The sequence below is a fragment of the Fundulus heteroclitus genome, chromosome 18, assembly GCF_011125445.2.
Source record: "Fundulus heteroclitus isolate FHET01 chromosome 18, MU-UCD_Fhet_4.1, whole genome shotgun sequence".
NCBI classification, from domain to species: domain Eukaryota; kingdom Metazoa; phylum Chordata; class Actinopteri; order Cyprinodontiformes; family Fundulidae; genus Fundulus; species Fundulus heteroclitus.
In genome coordinates, this window is record NC_046378.1 from 26,563,808 (window position 1) to 26,583,136 (window position 19,329).

The 19,329-nt window shown below is 40.0% G+C and overlaps 1 protein-coding gene across 7 annotated transcripts in view; it reads left to right on the forward strand.

The window, feature by feature from the left end:
• Positions 1 to 19,329, forward strand: part of LOC105939759 (protein turtle homolog B) — a 105,198-nt gene that overhangs the window by 20,895 nt on the left and 64,974 nt on the right. For all 7 annotated transcript variants that reach the window (XM_036150324.1, XM_036150325.1, XM_036150328.1 and 4 more), the window contains exons 2-3: positions 4,547 to 4,744; positions 15,077 to 15,223. In XM_036150324.1, coding sequence (XP_036006217.1) covers positions 4,547 to 4,744; positions 15,077 to 15,223 — 345 coding nt within the window. The remainder of the gene's footprint in view (positions 1 to 4,546; positions 4,745 to 15,076; positions 15,224 to 19,329) is intronic.

A 19,329-nucleotide genomic window follows, 5' to 3' on the forward strand; every position in this document is an offset into this window, starting at 1 on the left:
CCACTGGCTCTCCATTAGGGAAATGAAAAGCAGTGACCGATCCAGAGCTTATTGTCGCCTTATGAGGATCACATAAAAAGGGTCAAACGATTATTTGCCCGGCAATATTTTACACTTGTAGAATATGTGCTGTTTCTTTGCCACAAGGACTCACACGTAGCGCCAGCTAGAAACATGAGCTTCTAAACTACTGTGGAGAAAATAATGGATTTCAGCAGCATAAACTCTTGTGTCTCAGGGCTCGAGTTTGTGTTTCACATGACTTTACTTACTCAAACCAATCTGTTCCATGTGTTTCAGGGCGCTCTCTCTGTTCGTTTAGTGGTCAGAGATCACAAGCAGTGGGTCTCAGAGGTTGAGAGAAAAGCCGGTGGATTTCTGAGTTGCATTCTAGTCTACACGGCTTTAGGCAAGGCAAGGCAAGGCAAATTTATTTATATAGCACAATTCAGTACAGAGACAATGCAAAGTGCTTTACTCAAGTATTCTTAGCTTAATGTATTTCATCAGGCTTTTACTTTGCAGGGCAATAGAAATTGTATATAATAGTGAATGGGAAGGAAAGATATTTTAATATCATGTTTTTTTCCCCACAAACAAACATTTTAAAACCACTGTGCATTTGTATTCTGCCCCTTTTAATATTATACCCCGAAATAAAATCAGTTCAACCTTACAGTTGCCTTCAGAAGTCTCCTAAATAGCATCAGCAAGACTAAACAACACACAAGAAAGGTATAGAATAAACTTTAAATCCCTGGTCCTGCACAAATTCGGACCATGAGTGAGGAGAACAGTTTAATATGAAATGTTTTGTGCATGTCGAGAACCCCTCCACATGTACGAGACTAAACGTACATCAAGCTCGTGCACAATCCTCCGGAGGGAACAAGGCTTCATCAAGAGACTTTTCATCATTTTCTTTGACATAAATGGCTACGTCTGGAGTAAATGACATTTTCTTATGTGAATGGTCAACGTTTACATGTCTTTCAGTTTATGATGGAGGAGCTGCAGCTTAGCAACAGCTCTACACCTTGTTACACCCCCGGCAGAGACAGTCGTCCCGGGTTGTCCCCAGATCGATTAGTTAATTGTTCTTATCAAATTACATCTTTTAAACTCATAATACATTGCGTAAAAAGCATTTTTCTTAATGAGACAAGAATAAATTCAGGTATAGTTCCTCTATTAGAAAGGCTTCTTCTCTTGTTGTTTCTAAGTTTCTCTTAAACACTTATTTTCAGTGGCTTTTGACACAGAGTTGGTTTGTTGTTGCTTGTCTTTTATTTTACAACAGTCGTTGTGGTACATCTTATTCTACTTTTATTGTTTTTGGTTCTTTTTTATTATTATTACTCGAGTCTTGGTTTGATGTGTTTTAGCACAGCACTTTGGTTAAACAAATTGTTCTTTTTAAACTGTGTTTTATGAATAAATAGTGTTTGGTTTAAGATTCACACTAAAACTGACACTAAAATGTGGCGCCTTCTGAGTCTTGGTCCTTCAGTAACAAATTCTACTCTGAAGAGTGTTATGAAAAAGGCCCACTTCAATTATTATGCATTCACTAATCAGAAAATAATGCGTTTAATTTTCTAACTGACAGCTCACAATCAATTATAAAATTTGCTAAACTTTTGCTTCTCTATCAAAATAGGATGTATTTCTGTTTTAGGCAAGGGTTTCATGTGGGTCTATAGTCTTCTACAGGTTGATGAATAATACACAGGCATTTTAATGTTTCTTGTTGATCATGGTTAGAGCTTCTACTAATACTGCGTGGCTTTTGTTCGTCAGCAAAAAGGGCCAACAGCAAAGCAGATTCCAGCACAGAGGCCCGTTACGAGCAGAGCACATTCCCACTTAAAAACGTGCAATTTGATTAAATCTGCTCTGTTTAAGTCCAGAATCTGTGCTGGCTGATATGAATAAAGTGGATTAACTCTGTCACAGGATAACGCAGATTAAACTGGTAAACACAATCACTAAGTGGTGCATATGGTCTGCAGGGGCGGAGTTAAGGCTTTGTTTTTTGTTTTTTTTAGACAGTTGGACGAAAATATTTGGGTTTTGATTTCAGTGTGCACATTTGGAAAGGCATTGCTTGCAGATCACCCTGCAGCTCTTGTTTTACACAGCAGGAAAAGGTTGTGGAACGTCATTTCTGGCAGTAACAGCAGTCCTGCTTGGGCTCATAATACGTCCGTGTCCTTAGTGCTAGATTTTTTTTTTTTTTTTTTTTTTTTTTTTTTTGCGTGCAGATCTGCCCTGATCATGCACATGATGCTGCTAAAGAAAGCGTTAAGTTATTCAACTGGGAACGTCAGCATGTCTCCTGATCCCCGGAGCGATCTTGCCTTTAGCCGAGGGTCGGCAGTCACTCTCGATCTGACGGCGGAGATGCAGCCGGCTCGATGAGAGTGGGGGCTGGAGAAAATCCATTCCCAGAGTGAGCGTTTTGCTGAGGCAGGTACGCCGACCTTTGAGTCATCTGATAGGTCAACGCTCCGCAGCGCTTGCCAGCCCATTGGTGGCGAGGCGCCAGGCTTGGTGGTGCTAATAGTAAAGCTCATCTGAGCAGTGGCCAGCTATGATCAATGGAACCTCTTGGCAGCTCATTTATTGTACAGTATGGCACGGCCACGAACTGCTCACCAACAGATGCAGGTGACAGATGACGATAGAACGACGAGAGGAGGGAAGGCTCATGAAAGGCAGAGGGCTTACCCATGTGTGCTGCAAGCATCGAAGCACTACAGTACCATTGGCCCTACGCCAAATTTATTTGTAATATATTTAAGTTGTTCGATTTTAAACATGATAAATGTTTTTTTATTAATTTGCTATGGAAGATTTGATCACAGAGAATTTGCACACGACTGGGAAAAGTGTTTGCCCCTTGCAGAGTTCTTTTTTTTTTTTACGCTTAAATCTTTCTAATCAAACAATTTTTAATCCTTGACAAAATAACCTTACAAAATACAAAAAAATTTTTTTTTTCAAATTCTGATTTCCTGTGTTAAGGAAACAAAACTGTTCAAATCAAACTATGCTTATTTGGAAAAGGCCTTTGTCCCTAACTGATTGTGCTGTCCTGGGTGGCAACAATTGCTATGAGGCATTAGTGTTAAAGGTATAGTGAACAATTTTTCTGGAACTGTAGTCAAGAAATGCCCAAGTCCCGTTTTGAATAACTGTGCATGCACAACACCATCCTACCTGCTCAGGGGGATTGTGTTAAAAAAATCCCAAATCCACTCGGATCGCATTTCTTTCTTCTGAGGCCATCCTTTTCTTCTCATAAACTTGTAAAACAGTTTGTTTTTTGCGACTTTCAGCCGTTTGCAAAGTATACGGCGAGAGCAGTGGGGCTACACTGAAGCTAACTAGATACATAAACACTAAAAGTGTGCAAGCGCAGCCAGCAAGCTGAAACTTACAAGGAGCGTGCACGCACATTGGCGTTACATGAGCGCGTCATCATGATCTGCACGTAGGACGACCAATAGATGAGGTGATCCCCTCCGGAACGCGAAGCCGAAAAAGATCGTCCGCTATACCTTTAACTGGCAGTGTATTATTTACATTACTGTGGAGGAATTTTGGCCAGCTCTTCTTTACAAAGCATCACAATTGGATTTTATTGTACTCTAAAATCTTGATTTTGTTTATTTTAACATTTTCAGAGTCTGACTCGCTGGCGTGCCCTAAATAGTCTAGCCTCGTGAGACCATCCTGATCTCGCGAGGTTTCAAGGTTTCACTCGCAGATCAGTCTGGATACTCTCCGTTAAAGAAAATTTGGAGCCGTTCACCAAACGAACGTCCAATCAGCGTTGGCTTTGAGGCGGGTTGAGGTGTGACGCAACGGGAAGCGCAACAGTTCAGTCTAAACAACATGGCGGCTTCAGCCGATGAAGCTAGCGTTAGCGTGGCTATCGAGCAAGTTTTATCGGAATTACAGAGTATTTCTTTGCTGAGCTAACAAGCCTTTACCTGCAGCAGCAAGAGTAGCTTGGCTTGTGGTTGTGTTTTCGTCGTCGCTCTGTTACGAGCGACGACGAATCTGATTGGTTTATTTGGCCCGTCTATCACCAACATAGACCAATCAGCTGACCAGTATTTTCGCCCCTTCCCAAAATTACTTCAACGGAAGGTTTCCAGATGGATATGCGGAGCAAATCTATCTGGCGGAGTCAGGTAATAAATAGTCGGCTTGGTGGATAACCCAAGTGCGTTTGAGCATAAGGCTATAAACCGTTGGTCGGAGATTCTCCTTCAGCACAAAAAAAAATAAATCGGAGGGGTTGGCTTGTGAAACTGAAGCCAGAATATGTTGTTTCCCTTTATGAGGGAGGTCACTTTTTCACTCAAGTTGTATTAATCTGATATTAAAATTGAGTCTGACGATCTGAAACGGTTAGGTGTGACAAAACGTGTGTGTGACCGCTTTTCTGGATTTCACTTTTACTTTCTCACAACACGGTATGACACACAGAGTTGACGACCGCTGTAATAAAGGCCCCCCTTTTGTCCCCTGCCAGGTGCCCACGGCGTGAGAGAGGAGCCCCGGTTTGTGACGGCGCGCGCTGGAGAGAGCGTGATCCTGGGGTGTGACGTGTCCCCTCCCCTGGATGGCCAGCAGCCCCCCTATGTGGTGGAGTGGTTTAAGTTTGGAGTGCCTATCCCCTTCTTCATCAACTTCCGCTTCTACCCTCCTCATGTGGATCCAGAGTATACTGGTAAGACGACGCGGCTTAAGCAGCGTCCGAAAGCACACAGAACGACCCGCGTACATGATTTCATGTCCACCAGGTAGTGAATTCACTGTGATCTTGAAATAAATAAGGATCAAGCTCTTTTTACTTAGGAAGCATAATAAATCCAAAAAAAGACTGTTTACGCTGCAGCAGATGCAAAGTTGTCAACTGAAGTTTACACGACATGTTAATAAACAGCTGTCCAGAAATATTATCCACACAATGTAACATCTGCTATTTTTCCTTTGGAAAGTTTCCTCACCTAGACAGTGGATTGCAAAAGTATTCGTACGCGTTAAAGTTTTTCTAATTATTATCAACGTTCTAACTACAAACCTCGTGGTGTTTTACTGAGACTTATGAGATGAATCGACACAAAGCACTGAATAATTGTGAAGTGAGAGGAGAATGATGCATGGGGTTTACAAATGTATATATATATATATATATATATATATATATATATATATATATATATATATATATATATATATATATATATATATATATATATATCTTAAAAGTGTGACATGCATTTTTTTTATTCAGCTTCCTTTTCTCTGATACCCCTTAGTCAAATCATGGACGACCAGAAGTCATGCTTTCCTCAAATCTGACATTTATTTATGAGTTGTGGGAAGAAAGCAAATGTAGAAGGAACGCCGAGGCTGAACACAAAAACAAACTTTTCATATATTCAAAGCTTTTATTCTTTCTAATTCTAATTGTGGACCTCTTTGAGTTGGTCTTTCAAATAAAATTACAATAAATTAATCAACATCTGTGGTTCTAACGAGAGAAAATCTTATCAAGTTTCTGATTCTACGGCTCGGAAAAAGAGGTGCTTTGTCGTCACCTTCATGGAAATGCTGAGAAAATTCTCCGTGTTTCAGTGCACATTGATCATGAATATTTCCGGTTTCAAACCACATTTTTCATTGTGTCGATAAGCGGATGCCAGCTGCACCTTGTCATTTTGTCTTTAAGAATAGATGCATCAGAGCTAACATAACCTCACTGCCTGTCACAGCAGGATGTTTTCCTATCACTCATCTATCGTTCTCTGGCAGACGAATATTTTACCATTCTTATACACATTGCTCATAATGATAATAATAAGACTGAGATTCGACTTTCCATTACACTCGTACTGGGGAGTGGTGACTGAGTGGTTAGAGCGCTGTGCTTTCATCATGGAGGTTCTGGGGTTGACTCCCACAGACTGGCACTCAGAATAAGACCCTTAGCCCAAGATTGTGCCCTGGGTGCCGTACAGAGGCAGCCCACTGCTCCCTGATGGATGGGTTAAATGCAGAGGATACGTTTATTGGAATGTATGTTGCATTGGCAAATAAAGATGATTATTACTGATATTATGTAATTTGGATAATAGGAGGTTTCATCAGTCGGTTCGTCCATCTGTCTGTCCAAGTCTGTAATTTTTGGATGATTTTTGGATGTTTTGTTTTCACTCTTCCCTGCGTGACCCTGCACAGATGAACCACTAAAGACAATAGATGGAGAGATGTAAGCAAAGCACAGAAATATCTGCAGTGAACATTTGTTTAGTCATTTGTTCACACATTAAGTTATTGGGTCATTTTAAAAATGAATGTTCAACTTAGACCTCTAATGTGTTTTGTCGGCAGTCCTTGACATTAAACATCCAGTATTTTTGTGATATGTTAAATAGGGTTATATTTAGTTTTAAAAAATCTGTAAAGCAACTGACATTTCCCCCCTTTTTAACCCTCAACTGACTAGAGCGATTGCCTTTTTGAAACTCTTGCAGCCACAACATTTGCTTATGAAGAGTGTCTGACTGTAAATAAGCTCCTTAAGAACCCTGTTTGCTGCTCTCTGGCATCTTCGTATGATCTGCGCTATTAGCTATCAGGTTGTGTATCTTCCATGTTTTCAGTTGTTTGTGTGGAATCTAAATTAAGATATATGCACTAAGCCGCTTGGGCTAAATGCGATCTAAATTTAGTCCGAGGGATTCAGGGCTGAACAAGCCGTGCAACCAGACTCAACGTTTATATCGTGTCTTCTGCTCACTGGGGCATCTGTGTTAGAAGCAATGAACTGTCTTTAAAGCAAAAAGTGGCGAGGAGGAAAGAAAATCCAAACATCTGCATCTTAACTCATGAAAATTATTTTGACTCTTTTTTTTGTTGCGTTTTATCTCTTGTCAGCTTGAACTATGCCGCATGTCTTTAAAATTATTAAATAGCGTTACAGAGAAATTGTATTTTTTTTTTTACGATTTTTCACTCTCTTGCTGCTGCAAACCCCAATGTCAGACGAGAACAGAAGAATCGGTGACTACTAATAATGCATAGATTGCATTTATACATATTTTTTGTCACTAAACAGTACTTAAGCTGTATGGTGATGCACTGAGGTCCTTATGCTGTAAAGAGAATATTGTGGCTGGGCTTTAAACTGCATTTATGTCTGTGAACGCAGCATTCTGGCCCGCAGAGAGGCATCTGCTGCATCTGAGTGAACAGAGGGGAAATAACTGGGTCTCAGCAGTTTACTACTGCATTGTATATACAGTATATCTATATGGCTTCCCACACGCCCTGGAACAGTGCAGCGCGGAGTGCATACAGTCAATGAAGTGGACTGAAAACTTCCACATGAGATGTAGAAAATGTAAAGTATTTGCTAAACAGTACAATAAGAAACTACTCGTGTTCAATTTGAAAAAAGCCAATTAGAGCTTTCTTAATTGGAATACAAGATGAATGATTGTGTAAATAAATATCTGTGTTCGTTTTTCCAATTATGTTAAAGGGGAAAAAGTTTTGTAATTTAAAAGATGGACTTAGCCGTCAGCAGCAGGCTTTGGAGCGGTCGGGCTGGTGACTGAATGATACCTTTGATTAAAATTAACACGCTCACAAAGTATGAAACTGAAAAAAATATAAAGGATGAGGAGCTGAGGAAATACAGTTGTGTACTTTAGAGAATGAGCACCAGGAGGGAAAAGAAAAAAACAAAAGAATATAATGCTTGCTAAAATTGTTAATAAATAAGAAATAAATTAATAAAACACTGATAGACAACAAACTATAAACTAAATAGATGCAGGGCCTATAGGACATAACACTTTGGTTAAATTGGATCGGGCTCAGACCATTAAGAGTTTGAAAAATATCAGTAAGTATACCTTACAATCACTTCTAAAATGTGGGATGAGGACGCCAACGTAGAGACATAAAAAAATCACTGTGTGCTAGCTTTCTGGTTCTGTCAGTATATAAAATGTTTTCAGACCCCTCCAGCTACTCTTTTTTTTTTAAAGGAGACTAGCAAAAAACATAGTCAATATTTCTGGTGTTATTGGAGACATGAAAACATTTATCATTCTTATTCTTCTCAACAAGCAGTGGGTACTACCCTGGGCTAATGTGCTCACAGGTCACCCAGTCATGGTGCAGCTCCCCCACCTGGCTGCAGTCAGAGCAGGAAAGGTTCATCCCTCCCCCCCCAGATTGCATGCCATCGTTTGTTCCGTTGTCTCTTTTTGGTTCATTTAGATTGTTAATGTACATCGGAGCAAAAAAGTTTCCTAACGTCAATCAGTCCATACTAGATAGACCACAAACTGCTATCGAGGCGGTTTTCAAATATCTTGTTTTTTATCGAAATTTCAGTTTGCGTGTGGATGAGGGAGGTACAAATGTGACAGAAAATTGCAGTTTCACAAAATGTCGGTTTCCTAAAAATTGTGGGGCCTCAATGGCCATCAGCTCACCTCTCAAACAGGCAATTTGCTTTGCTTTGCAAACCTTCGTATTTAATGTGGTAATAATGTGGTATTAATCTGGATCAATGTGTGCTTCTGTGCTTTTTTGTCTCTCTTGTTGTGTCTCTGCTCTGTCTTCTGTAACCCCCAGTCGGTCGAGGCAGATGACCATTCATACTGAGCCCGGTTCTGCCGGAGGTTTTCCTTCCCGTTAATGGGGAGTTTTTCTTCCCACTGTCGCTTCATGCTTGCTCAGTATGAGGGATTGCAGCAAAGCCATGGACAATGCAGACGACTCTCCCTGTGGCTCTACGCTTCCCCAGGAGTGAATGCTGCTTGTCGGGACTTTGATGCAATCAACTGGTTTCCTTATATAGGACATTTTTGACCAATCTGTATAATCTGACCCAATCTGTATAATATGATTGAACTTGACTTTGTAAAGTGCCTTGAGATGACATGTTTCATGATTTGGCGCTATATAAATAAAATTGAATTGAATTGAATTGAATTAATAATAATGCAACAATGCACTAATAATTATCATAATTTGTCAATGCAACATACATGTCAATGAAATGGCCCGTTTACTCCTCTCGGCTCATTTATCCACCCATCCCTTAGGGAGCAGGGACCACTGTGCAGCACTCAGGGACCCAAAGTGGCAGTCTGTGAGATGCGAACCCAGAACTATGCCTCCTCTCCCGGATTCTCTTGCACCCTTAGGCCACCACTCCCCACTGAAAACAAATGGAAAATGATGAAAAGTATGACAATTTGACAATTATTATCATCAAACCGTGACCATGTTAGTCTCTGTTAGGAAACGCGGTATGTTAACATGGGGAAATTAAAGGAGCACCATTAGCCTCTGTAGGCCATTCATAAAACTGCAGTTGATGGGTTTATTTTTCAGCTCCAAATGTTGCCACTTCGCTATAACCCCTCACCCTCAGTATAAATTCTGTATTTGTTTTAGTTTTAGTTTATCTGCTCCTGGAGGAAATAGGTCATTTTATTGGCTATAAATACTTTATGTTAATCAGTTAAATGGTAACTCTAGCTGCCTGCTGTTTAATGTTTAGTTGGAAACTAAGAGATTTAGGCCTATATTAAAAAAAAGAAGCCTTTTTACTCAGAGTGTTATAAAATAGTAATAATAACAAAGGAGGTCACAACATTAAAATAAATAGTAATGCTCAAAATCTTAGAAATAAAAGAAACTGCTGAAGCTTTTATAATAGAAATGTATTCTGAAATGGGCTTTCATTTGAGTTGCGGCCAGACTAACCTCCCAGTGAGAGTTTGTTTTTATGCAGGCTTCCTTCACAGTCAGGCTAAGTGTGGAAGAAATTTAATTTAATATGCAAATTGTTGGATTTTCCAAACTTCTGGTCCTCATTCCTTTTTCAAAGAGACCAAAATCCCCATTTCTTAAAGTGTAGTTTTTTTTTGAAGAATAATTTATATTTTAATGGCATGTTTTATTTTTGATTTGCAACAAGTTCTTTTTCTGTTTTTTTTTTTTCCCAGTCTTAGCACAACTTTAAATCAGTGTTTTAAACTGAACTTATAATAGTCAATTTCAATGAAACTAAGGGGCGCCAAGCCAAAATGGTCAAAAACAGGCATACACCATAAATCCCTCCACAACAAAAATAATCTTAAGGCAAGGCAAGGCAAGGCAAGTTTTTTTTATATAGTAGTTTTCAGTAACAAGATGATTCAAAGTGCTGTAAGTGAACAGAAAAACATTACAGAGGGAAATATTACACAGGAAAAGAAAAACAAAGGAATAAGCTAAATAAACATTGATATGGCAGTTGCCAGGAGAATGGCATGTTGCATACATGCCATTCTCCTGGCAACTGCCAAATAGATTCGTCCTTTGGATGTTAGACAGAGGCATGATTTGTCCCGCCTCACAGGTATGACTGAGGATGTAGCTCCCCCACTACAGAAACCCAGTCCATGAAGCCCTCTATGCACCGTCCTTAAACTAATCTTAAAACCCCATGAAGTTTGGAGGTCTGCCGCGATTGATTCTGCAGAAAGTCGGACACCTTTGTACATTATGCACCTCAGCATCTGCTGAGCCCTCCTCTGTGATTTTACGCAGCCTTTGTGTCTGAGTTGCTGTCCTAATCGCTTTCACTTCTGTGAAGTATTGCATATGATACTTTAACAGAACACTCTGAACTATCCATTTAATCTAAGAATATCTATCAAAGGAAGATTAAAACGGTGTCAACCCAATTAACGGTACACAAAACAAACACAAATAATATTGCTCTGCTGTCTCAGAAATGATTTCCAACACGGTGCAACCAGAAACCGTTTGATATAACACTACTTTGGCACCTCTGAAAGGCAAGCTTTCAGAAGGAGATCAGAATTGTCCCTTTTCCCAGCTTTTTATCATTTACAGTCTTTGTGGACCACGTAATAATCATAAATGAATGAAAACAGGGCTTGCGAAAAAGCTTAGGGATTCGCTCCTCTTGTGTCCCCAAAATATGGATGTGTCGAGTTTTCTTTGTTTAAATCACATGAATGGTGTGAAAAGTAGGTGACCGATAATTAATTCGCTGAAACTCCTTGTGGTTTTTGAAGCAGGTCTTCACTGCGCTGAACGCGTTTTGTCTCGGGAACCCTCGTTTTGTCTCTTTACATTGACTCTGACGCTGCCGGAGTGTTTCGTTGTCTGCTCTAACCTCCTTGAAACGGGGGTTTGAATGAGCGGCACTTTTCCGACGCTCTACCGTGCTCGCTCGGATTCCCGTTACTGGGCATCGGCCATGTGGCTCCAAGTCCACTGTTGTGGAATTATCGGCGAACAGATGCAACATGAATATGGCCAGTCTCATTACGTGGATTAAAGTGTATTCTGGGGATAGCATGTTCATGGTGACGCTGAACTCTGCTTTATGAGATGCTCGTTTGGGCTGCTTAATGGCTTCATGTGGTCTCAGAGCTCATTTGGGCTATTCCCATGAATTGTTATCACTCAGTGTAAGTAAAGTTGATGAATAGAGTACATGTGTGATTATTCCGTCACACAGCTGCTACCCAAACAGAAACAAATCTCTAGCAATACTGCGCTTACAAATCCCGAAATGTTTCACATAGCAGATAGAAAGAGCTGTTCTCAGTGCAAAAGCTGTTTTTTTTTTTTATTAATGCAAAATGAGAAATATGATTTATATCTTGCTGTTAATCTGGATCGCTTTTGCCCTGCAGCAAAATGGAAACTATCACATTTAAAAGAAGATCTATTTTTGTTTTCTCACTCCAGCAAAGATGCTATCAATAATTCAGATGTGCATCTTTTGGAGATTTAATGTCAGATCCTGCTGTTCTGGAACAGTCTGGTAAAATGTGCGAAATAATTTCTCCTTTGCTACCGGCTTTAGGGAAACGACCCGTCTTCACCAACTTGGAGGCAGTCACATGTTGCTCCGGGTCACTTCCAGCTGCATCACTGTAGACGAGCTGTGTGATTACTCTTAGTAAATAATTGGATTTAAACACAGAGCAGTGAGAAAGCAGTTGCTCCCTTACACGCTTCTTCTGTTTTCGCCTTGTTGTCACACTTCAGATCATCAGTTCAGATCATCAATCAGTCAAAAACACATCTTGTACTGTTCTTTTTACTAGGGGGCTAAAGCAAAAATACTCTTTTGAAAATGTAATTTGTCCTTGAACCTAACACATGATTACCACCACCAGATATTTTTGATAACTGACAATGAGCCTTCGCTGTGGAGGAATTTGGTTCCGCTCTTCTTTGCAGCTCCCTTTAAATTCAGTGACGTTGGTCGGTTTTAAAGCATTCACAACCTGTTCAAGTTCTTGCCACTGCATCCTAATCTGTTTTAGGCCACTCCAAAACGGCAATTTTCTTCATCCATTTAGAGGTGGCCGTGATGGTTTGCTTTGGATCATTGTCCTGCTCCATACCCCGAGTGTGCTCGGGCAAAACATCACAAACTGTTGGCTGTAGAGAGCAAAGGGTTTCATCATATGTGTGGCAGGTCAACCGGGTCCTGAAGCCACAAAGGAGCCCAAGATCCTCACACTACCACCCCGACTTTAAGCTGAGTGTGATTGCTATTTTTTTTTAAATGCGTTTTGTTTTGCCTTTGAAATACTGGGACTCACATCCTTCCAAAAAAATCCACTTTTGTCTCTCCAGTCCCTAGGATATTATCTTAAACCAGCCTCTTGGGTTCATCAATATGTTTTTCTTTCACCCACAGATGCCATTTCTGCCCATTCTCGTTCCTATTGTTGAATACTTACCTTAACCGAGGCAAAGGAGGCCTGCAGAGATTTAGCTGTTGTAGATGGTTCTTCTGTAGTCTTCTTCATGAGTTATTGGCACACTGCTGGAGTAAATTGGGTTGACCAGCCACTCTTGGAAATGTTCGCCACTGTTCCTCATTGGTTGTTGAGTTTCTTTAGATCAGGACAAGATGTGTTCTTTTCTCAGATCTCTTAGCCTGCTTCATGTCGTCAGACAGGTTCTATTTCAATAAGAGCAAAAAGCTAGGAAGGGTAACTAAATAAACAGATGAAAAAAAACTATTAATTAAAACACATGTAAAGGGGTAAAAATTTAGGAAGAATATCAAGAGAGGACCTGACATGGGACCCTACCATGCAGCAACCTTGAGTTGATCCATTTAGTATGTGCCAGTTTTTATTTCCCTTTACAAGAGGGACCTTTTATTGAACTGAAATAGATAGTATCTGAAGTAGTTATTAATTTAAACTGTATTCCGTTTTTTCACATTTTGATCATGGTCCAGCACAATTGTGAAGCAGAACAAAGGCAAAACTGTCCATAGATTTAGGTGAATGCTTCAGCAAGTCTTTGTTTGCTGTGTTTACAACATATAGCCGTCAAATATACCATTACATTTGGCAGTTGTGAAGCTCTGCTGTTTGGTAAAATCAGCGATATGACCTGAACAAGGAGCTGTCTTCTTTACTTTCACAGGAGACATAACCTCGTTTGGGGTGAATGGTCAGTGCCCATTAGGCCGGTCCTGACTTGGATACAGTCCTGTGAACTCTGTTTACAGTAGCGCCCTTTCCACTTCTTGACAAATGAGACCTCAGGTTAATCCCTACGCTTCACTCCACCTCTTCACACACTCGGGACATCAGAGCTTCGGGGGGGAAAAAAAAGAGAAAAAAAAGGATAAACCGGATTTTTAAAGACAAATTGCATCTTTGTAGTCCTCGTTCATCTCACTTCCCGTTCCCTGGATTGATTTTCTGCTAACAAAAACTTATCTTACTGGTTCTTTCGCCCTTGAGTATGAAAGCAGTGCTTTAGTATCTTCCTAATGCAGTTTCATTGCTGCAAGAGCAATTCCAGCCCTCCTTCAATGTCAGTATATTTGCCTGACACTCACTTTGAAGTGGCGGGAAGTTGTACTTACAGTACATCAAAGTTTGGAAAAATGCCCTATTTCTGAACACTTGTCAGCCAGAGCAGAACCGCCTGTTTTAGTCTGCCGGGCTGTCAGAGGCTGCCGAATGAGCAGCAGGGCTGGAGGCTTGGAGACAGGCAGCTCAGCAGCTGAAGGTTTCAGCCATGCCTGGTTTCCTTAACATCTCTCATCCCTTGTGATTTCCTCCTTTTAGAATTCCAATTTATTCTCGGCCTTGAAGTCGGAAGAGTCGAGGATGGAAAAGTTGTGTAAGAAATGTGATTTCTGTAAAGTCGAAGACTGACTGACTTTTTTTTTTTTTTTTTACTGTGACATCAAATGATTTATGCTAATTCAGATGAAGGTGCGTCTCCCAGACAGCTTCGTGTTGAAATCCTGATTCTGGAGCCCCATGGCTGCAAAGTTACCTCAAAATAGTTAACGGAATAGCTAACTGATCTGGGGCATGTGCTTTTTTAAAAGTTTGACAGCCAGGTTGGGATGGCTGATATACATTTAGGGTAGTTTATGATTTATTGACGTACACCTGCCACCAGGAGGCTGATGTCTTGATACAACCTGCAGACTGAACCATCTTAGCGTCACATTGAAACACAAATATTGTTCACAGGGGAAACGGTAGAATGTTATTTTCTTTTCCACTGATATAACCACCCATCAATGCTTCTATTTTAGCAATGTATTCGACTAAGAAGTTTGAAATGAGACAGGCATCGCTTGAAGCATATAAAATAATGTAAAATAAATAGCAATGTTAGATAAAAGTAAAAAAAAAAATGTCATTCCACTTCTCTCTTTACCCATTTCCTGTCTGGCAACTTTCAAATAAAGGTCAGAAGAGCCACAAAATATTTATATTGCCTTTTAAGTAAAATCTTTAGTGGCATCGCAGCAATCAGACCCTCCTTTTCACTGGTATTTTCATGATTAATCTCAGATTCTCTATCCGATTCAAGTCTGGACTCTGTCTGGACCACTCTAAAACATTGGCATCAATATTGTTTAATTTCATCAAACATGCAGGTGCTTTAAAGCAAAGGTTTATTGTGTTGCAGTTGTTAATTCAGGTCCCCCCCCCCCTTTCTCTGTTTTCAGGCAGAGCCTCTCTTCATGGGAAGGCGTCGTTGCAAATTGACCCAGTGCGCTCTGAGGACCAGGGCTGGTACGAATGCAGGGTCCTGATGCTGGAGCAACAGTACGACACCTTCCACAACGGCAGCTGGGTGCACCTCACAGTCAACGGTGAGCCATCAGACTGTTTGTTGGTGTGAATAAGTAAGAAAAGATTAGGCTTTCTAGTTGTTGAATGAGCCTGATTGGCTTCATACAAAGAAATCTGCCATTTAGAAGACACAGCGGTAAGCTTTTCTACATCACACCATGATGAAGTCAACCCCCATCCCTTAGATAGATGTCAGATTGGATCTGCCTCCCATTCTACTTTTAGAGACTCTAGGAACCACCAGTAGACCTGCAGTGTGAGAGCAAAGTGCTCTGTTAGGAACATACGGGGTAATCAGAGCTCTGATATATGATGGAGCTTGATTATTAAGGGCTTTATACGTTAGAAGAAGAATTTTAAATTATATTCTTGATTTAACAGGAAGCCAATGAAGAGAAGCTAAAATTGGAGAAATATGATCCCTCTTGTTGATTTTCTCAGAACTCTTGCTGCAGCATTTTGGATCAGCTGAAGACTTTGAACTGCTTTTTGTCAACTTCCTAAGAATTACAATAGTCCAGCCTTGAAGTAACAAATGCATGGACTAGTTTTTCAGCATCACTCCTGGACAGAATGTTTCTAATTTTGGCGATATTCCTGAGGTGAAAAAAGGAAACTCTGGAAACCTGTTTAATATGGGATTGGTAAAAAATAACACCAATATGTTTTACTTTATTACCAGAGGCCAAGTTAATGCCATCCAGATTAAGTGGTTGATTAAGAAGTTTATTTTTTGAGGACTCTGGTCCAAAGATTACAACTTCTGTCTTGTCAGAATTTAAGTCAACTATTTAAGTCATCCAGCTTTTGATGTCATCAAGACATGACTGCAGTTGAAGTAATTGATTGGATTCATCAGGATTTATGGATAAGTATAGCTCAGTGTCATCAGCATAACAGTGGAAATAATCACATGCTGTCTGATCATTTTGCCAATCGGAAGCATATATATAGTAAAGAGAATTTGTCCAAGAACTGAACTCTGTGGTACTCCACAGGTGACCCTAGAGTTTGAGGAAGATTTATTATTAACATGAACAAACTGGAATCTGTCCAACAGATTTAAACCAGCCTAATGCTTTCCCCTTAATCCCTACAGTATGCTCAAGACTTTGTAGGAGAATATTGTGATCAACTGTATCAAATGCAGCACTGAGATCTAACAGGACAAGTACAGACACAAGTCCATTATCTGAGGCCATGAGAATATCATTACTGACCTTCACCAGAGCTGTTTCAGTGCTATGATGAGCTCTAAAGCCTGACTGAAACTCCTCAAGTTGGTCATTGCTTTGTAAATGTTCACAAAGTTGATTAGCAACTACTTTCTCAAGAATTTTAGATAAGAAAGGAAGATTAGATATAGGTCTGTAATTTATCAACTCATCTTGATCAAGATATGGTTTCTTAAGTAAAGGTTTAATAACAGCTACTTTAAAAGCCTGTGGTACATATCCATTTACTAAGGATAGATTAATCATGTCTAAAATAGTGCCACTGATCAAAGGGAATATCTCTTTAAACAACTTGGTTGGGATTGGGTCTGACATACAGGTAGAAGGTTTAGATTAAGCTAAAATTTTAGATAGTCAGAAAGCTCTACTGCTTCTAAACAGTTCAGACACTGTGCCGGTTCTAAAGACTCCTCCAATGCTGCCTCACTTCCTGAGGACGAGGTAATCATGTTTGGGAGGATGCCAATTATTTTATTTTTAATGGAATCAATTTTATTTATGAAGAATCCCATAAAGTCATTACTGCTAAGAGCTAAGGGAATGGATGGATCAACGGAGCTATGACTCTGAGTAAGTTTGGCAACTGTACAGAAGAGATATCTAGGATCATTTTTATTCTCCTCAATTAATGATGAAAGATATGCTGCTCTAACTTTGCGAAGGGTCTTGTTATACAACAGTAGACTGTCCCTCCAGATTAGGTAGAGCACAACAGTAGACTGTCCCTCTTGTTGTGTAGAGCGCCATTTTCTCTTCAATTTCCTAACATTGTCGTTCAAGGAATGCAGCTCTGAATTAAATCAGGGAGCCAGCTTCCTGTGAATAATCACCTTATTTTTCAAGGGAGCTACATTGTCTAGTGCAGAACGCAATGACAAAGTCACACTGTTAACAAAGACATCTATTTGTGAATGGGAAGAAACAACATTGCTGCTATCTGCAGGGTATTTCTGCAATACTGACAATATTAAAAGGGGGACAGACTCTTTAAAGTTTGATGCAGCATTATCCGATAAAGATCTACTATAATGGAACCCTGTTTTGGGGGTGGAGAACTCAGTTAGATTATACTCAAATGTCATTAAAAATGATCAGATAGGACAGGGTTGTGAGGAAATACTGTTAATTCTTCACAATCAATGCCATATGTCAGCACAAGGTCTAAAGTATGACGCCAGGAGTGCGTCGGTTTATGCACATTTTGAGCAAAACCAATTGAATCTAGGATAGTTTTAAAGGCTACACTAAGGTTATCACATTCAGTGTCAACATGGATGTTAAAATCAGCCACTACAATAACCTTGTCAGTGTTCATCACCAAATCAGATAAGAAGTGTGACAACTGATACAAAAACTGAGAGTAAGGGCCCAGTAGACGATACAAAACAGCAAACAGAAGAGGTTTTATTGCTTTGCCGTTTGGATGAGGGAAACGGAGGGTTAAATCTTCAAAAGAACTGTAGTTATTAATTGGCCTGGGACTAATTAGTAAATCAGACTGAAAGATGGTTGCCACTCCTCCTCCTCTTCCCACAGATCTGTGAATGTGGAAATTTGAATAATTGGGGGTAGTTGATTAATTTATACTAGTCCTCTTGTAGCCAGGTTTCTGTGAGACAAAATCAATCAATCTGATTATCAGAAATTAATCCATTAACTAACAAAGTCTTTGGAGGGAGAGACCTTATATTTAATAGACCACATTTAATTGTTTTATTTTTTGGTTCAAGGTGAGCCGTATTGATTTTTATTAGATTTTTATGATTTGTTCCTTTTAGATCAGTTTTTGATCTGTTAAGTTTTGGCTGTGGGACAGACACTGTCTCAATAGGGTAATGGGTGGGTAACAGTACAAAAGCTGCAGAGAGGTGTGTTAAACTATGGCTCTGCTTCCTGGTCTGGACCCTGGGTTGTCAGCATTTAGGAGAACTGATAAATCCGTCCAGGTTCCTAGAAAGAAGAGCTGTACCATCCAAAGTGGGATGGATGCCATCTCTCCGGATCAGACCAGGTTTACCTAAATGAATAGGTAACATTTACAGCAGTCTAAGCAGTTCTTCGTGTGGTGCTTTAGCAATATTTTCAAACATGCAATATTTTCCTTTTTGTAAGCAAAGGAAAACTAGAGTCACCCATTTTTAACTGGCTGTACGGCAGTGTGTAGCTATGTGTTTGGGAAGGGGAAGCAGCTGTTTACGCCACCTTAAATTGCAACCTTCTTTCTGCAGCGCAGCATGGAAAGGATTATAAATGCAGTGGAACGTAGGAAGATTTAATTGAAAATATAGTATTTTGGAAACTGTTTTAAATAAAGCTCTGGCAACAAATTAAAGTCGTTCAGACACAGGTCTTCAAGACGGGTATTGATCCAAAACAGGAGGTCAAATCACACAGAATTGCTTAATCAGACCCACAACCATCCTTCTTCCATGGCCACCTTAGGCCTCAGACTTAAATGGGACATATCATGCTTTTCATTTCTTTCTTTTCACATTAAAATCATACAGTGCTGGTTTATATTAGCATTGCTTTGGTCTGAATTCCTCGTTAATTTTGAATCAATATTGCTATTGGTTCCAAAATGTTTGTGACGTCATTTGGAGAAACTGACGTGTCAGCAGCTCTGCCGCTGTGGGATATTAAAGCAGCTCCATCTTGTGCCTCTGTAGTGAGTTGGAGTTTGAACAGTGAGTTTTGTGATCCTTCTAGCAATCAGTTGCAGCATTTATTTAACTTTTACTAGCCTACCACCCCCCCCCCCCCCCCCACACACACACACACACACTTCTTTGAAAGGAATGGGTGCACAAGGGTCTCTAAAGGTGGACTGTTAATATGCACAAAGGCTCACACTTTGGTTAATTGTCCTTGTGCAATTTGCCCTTTAAATG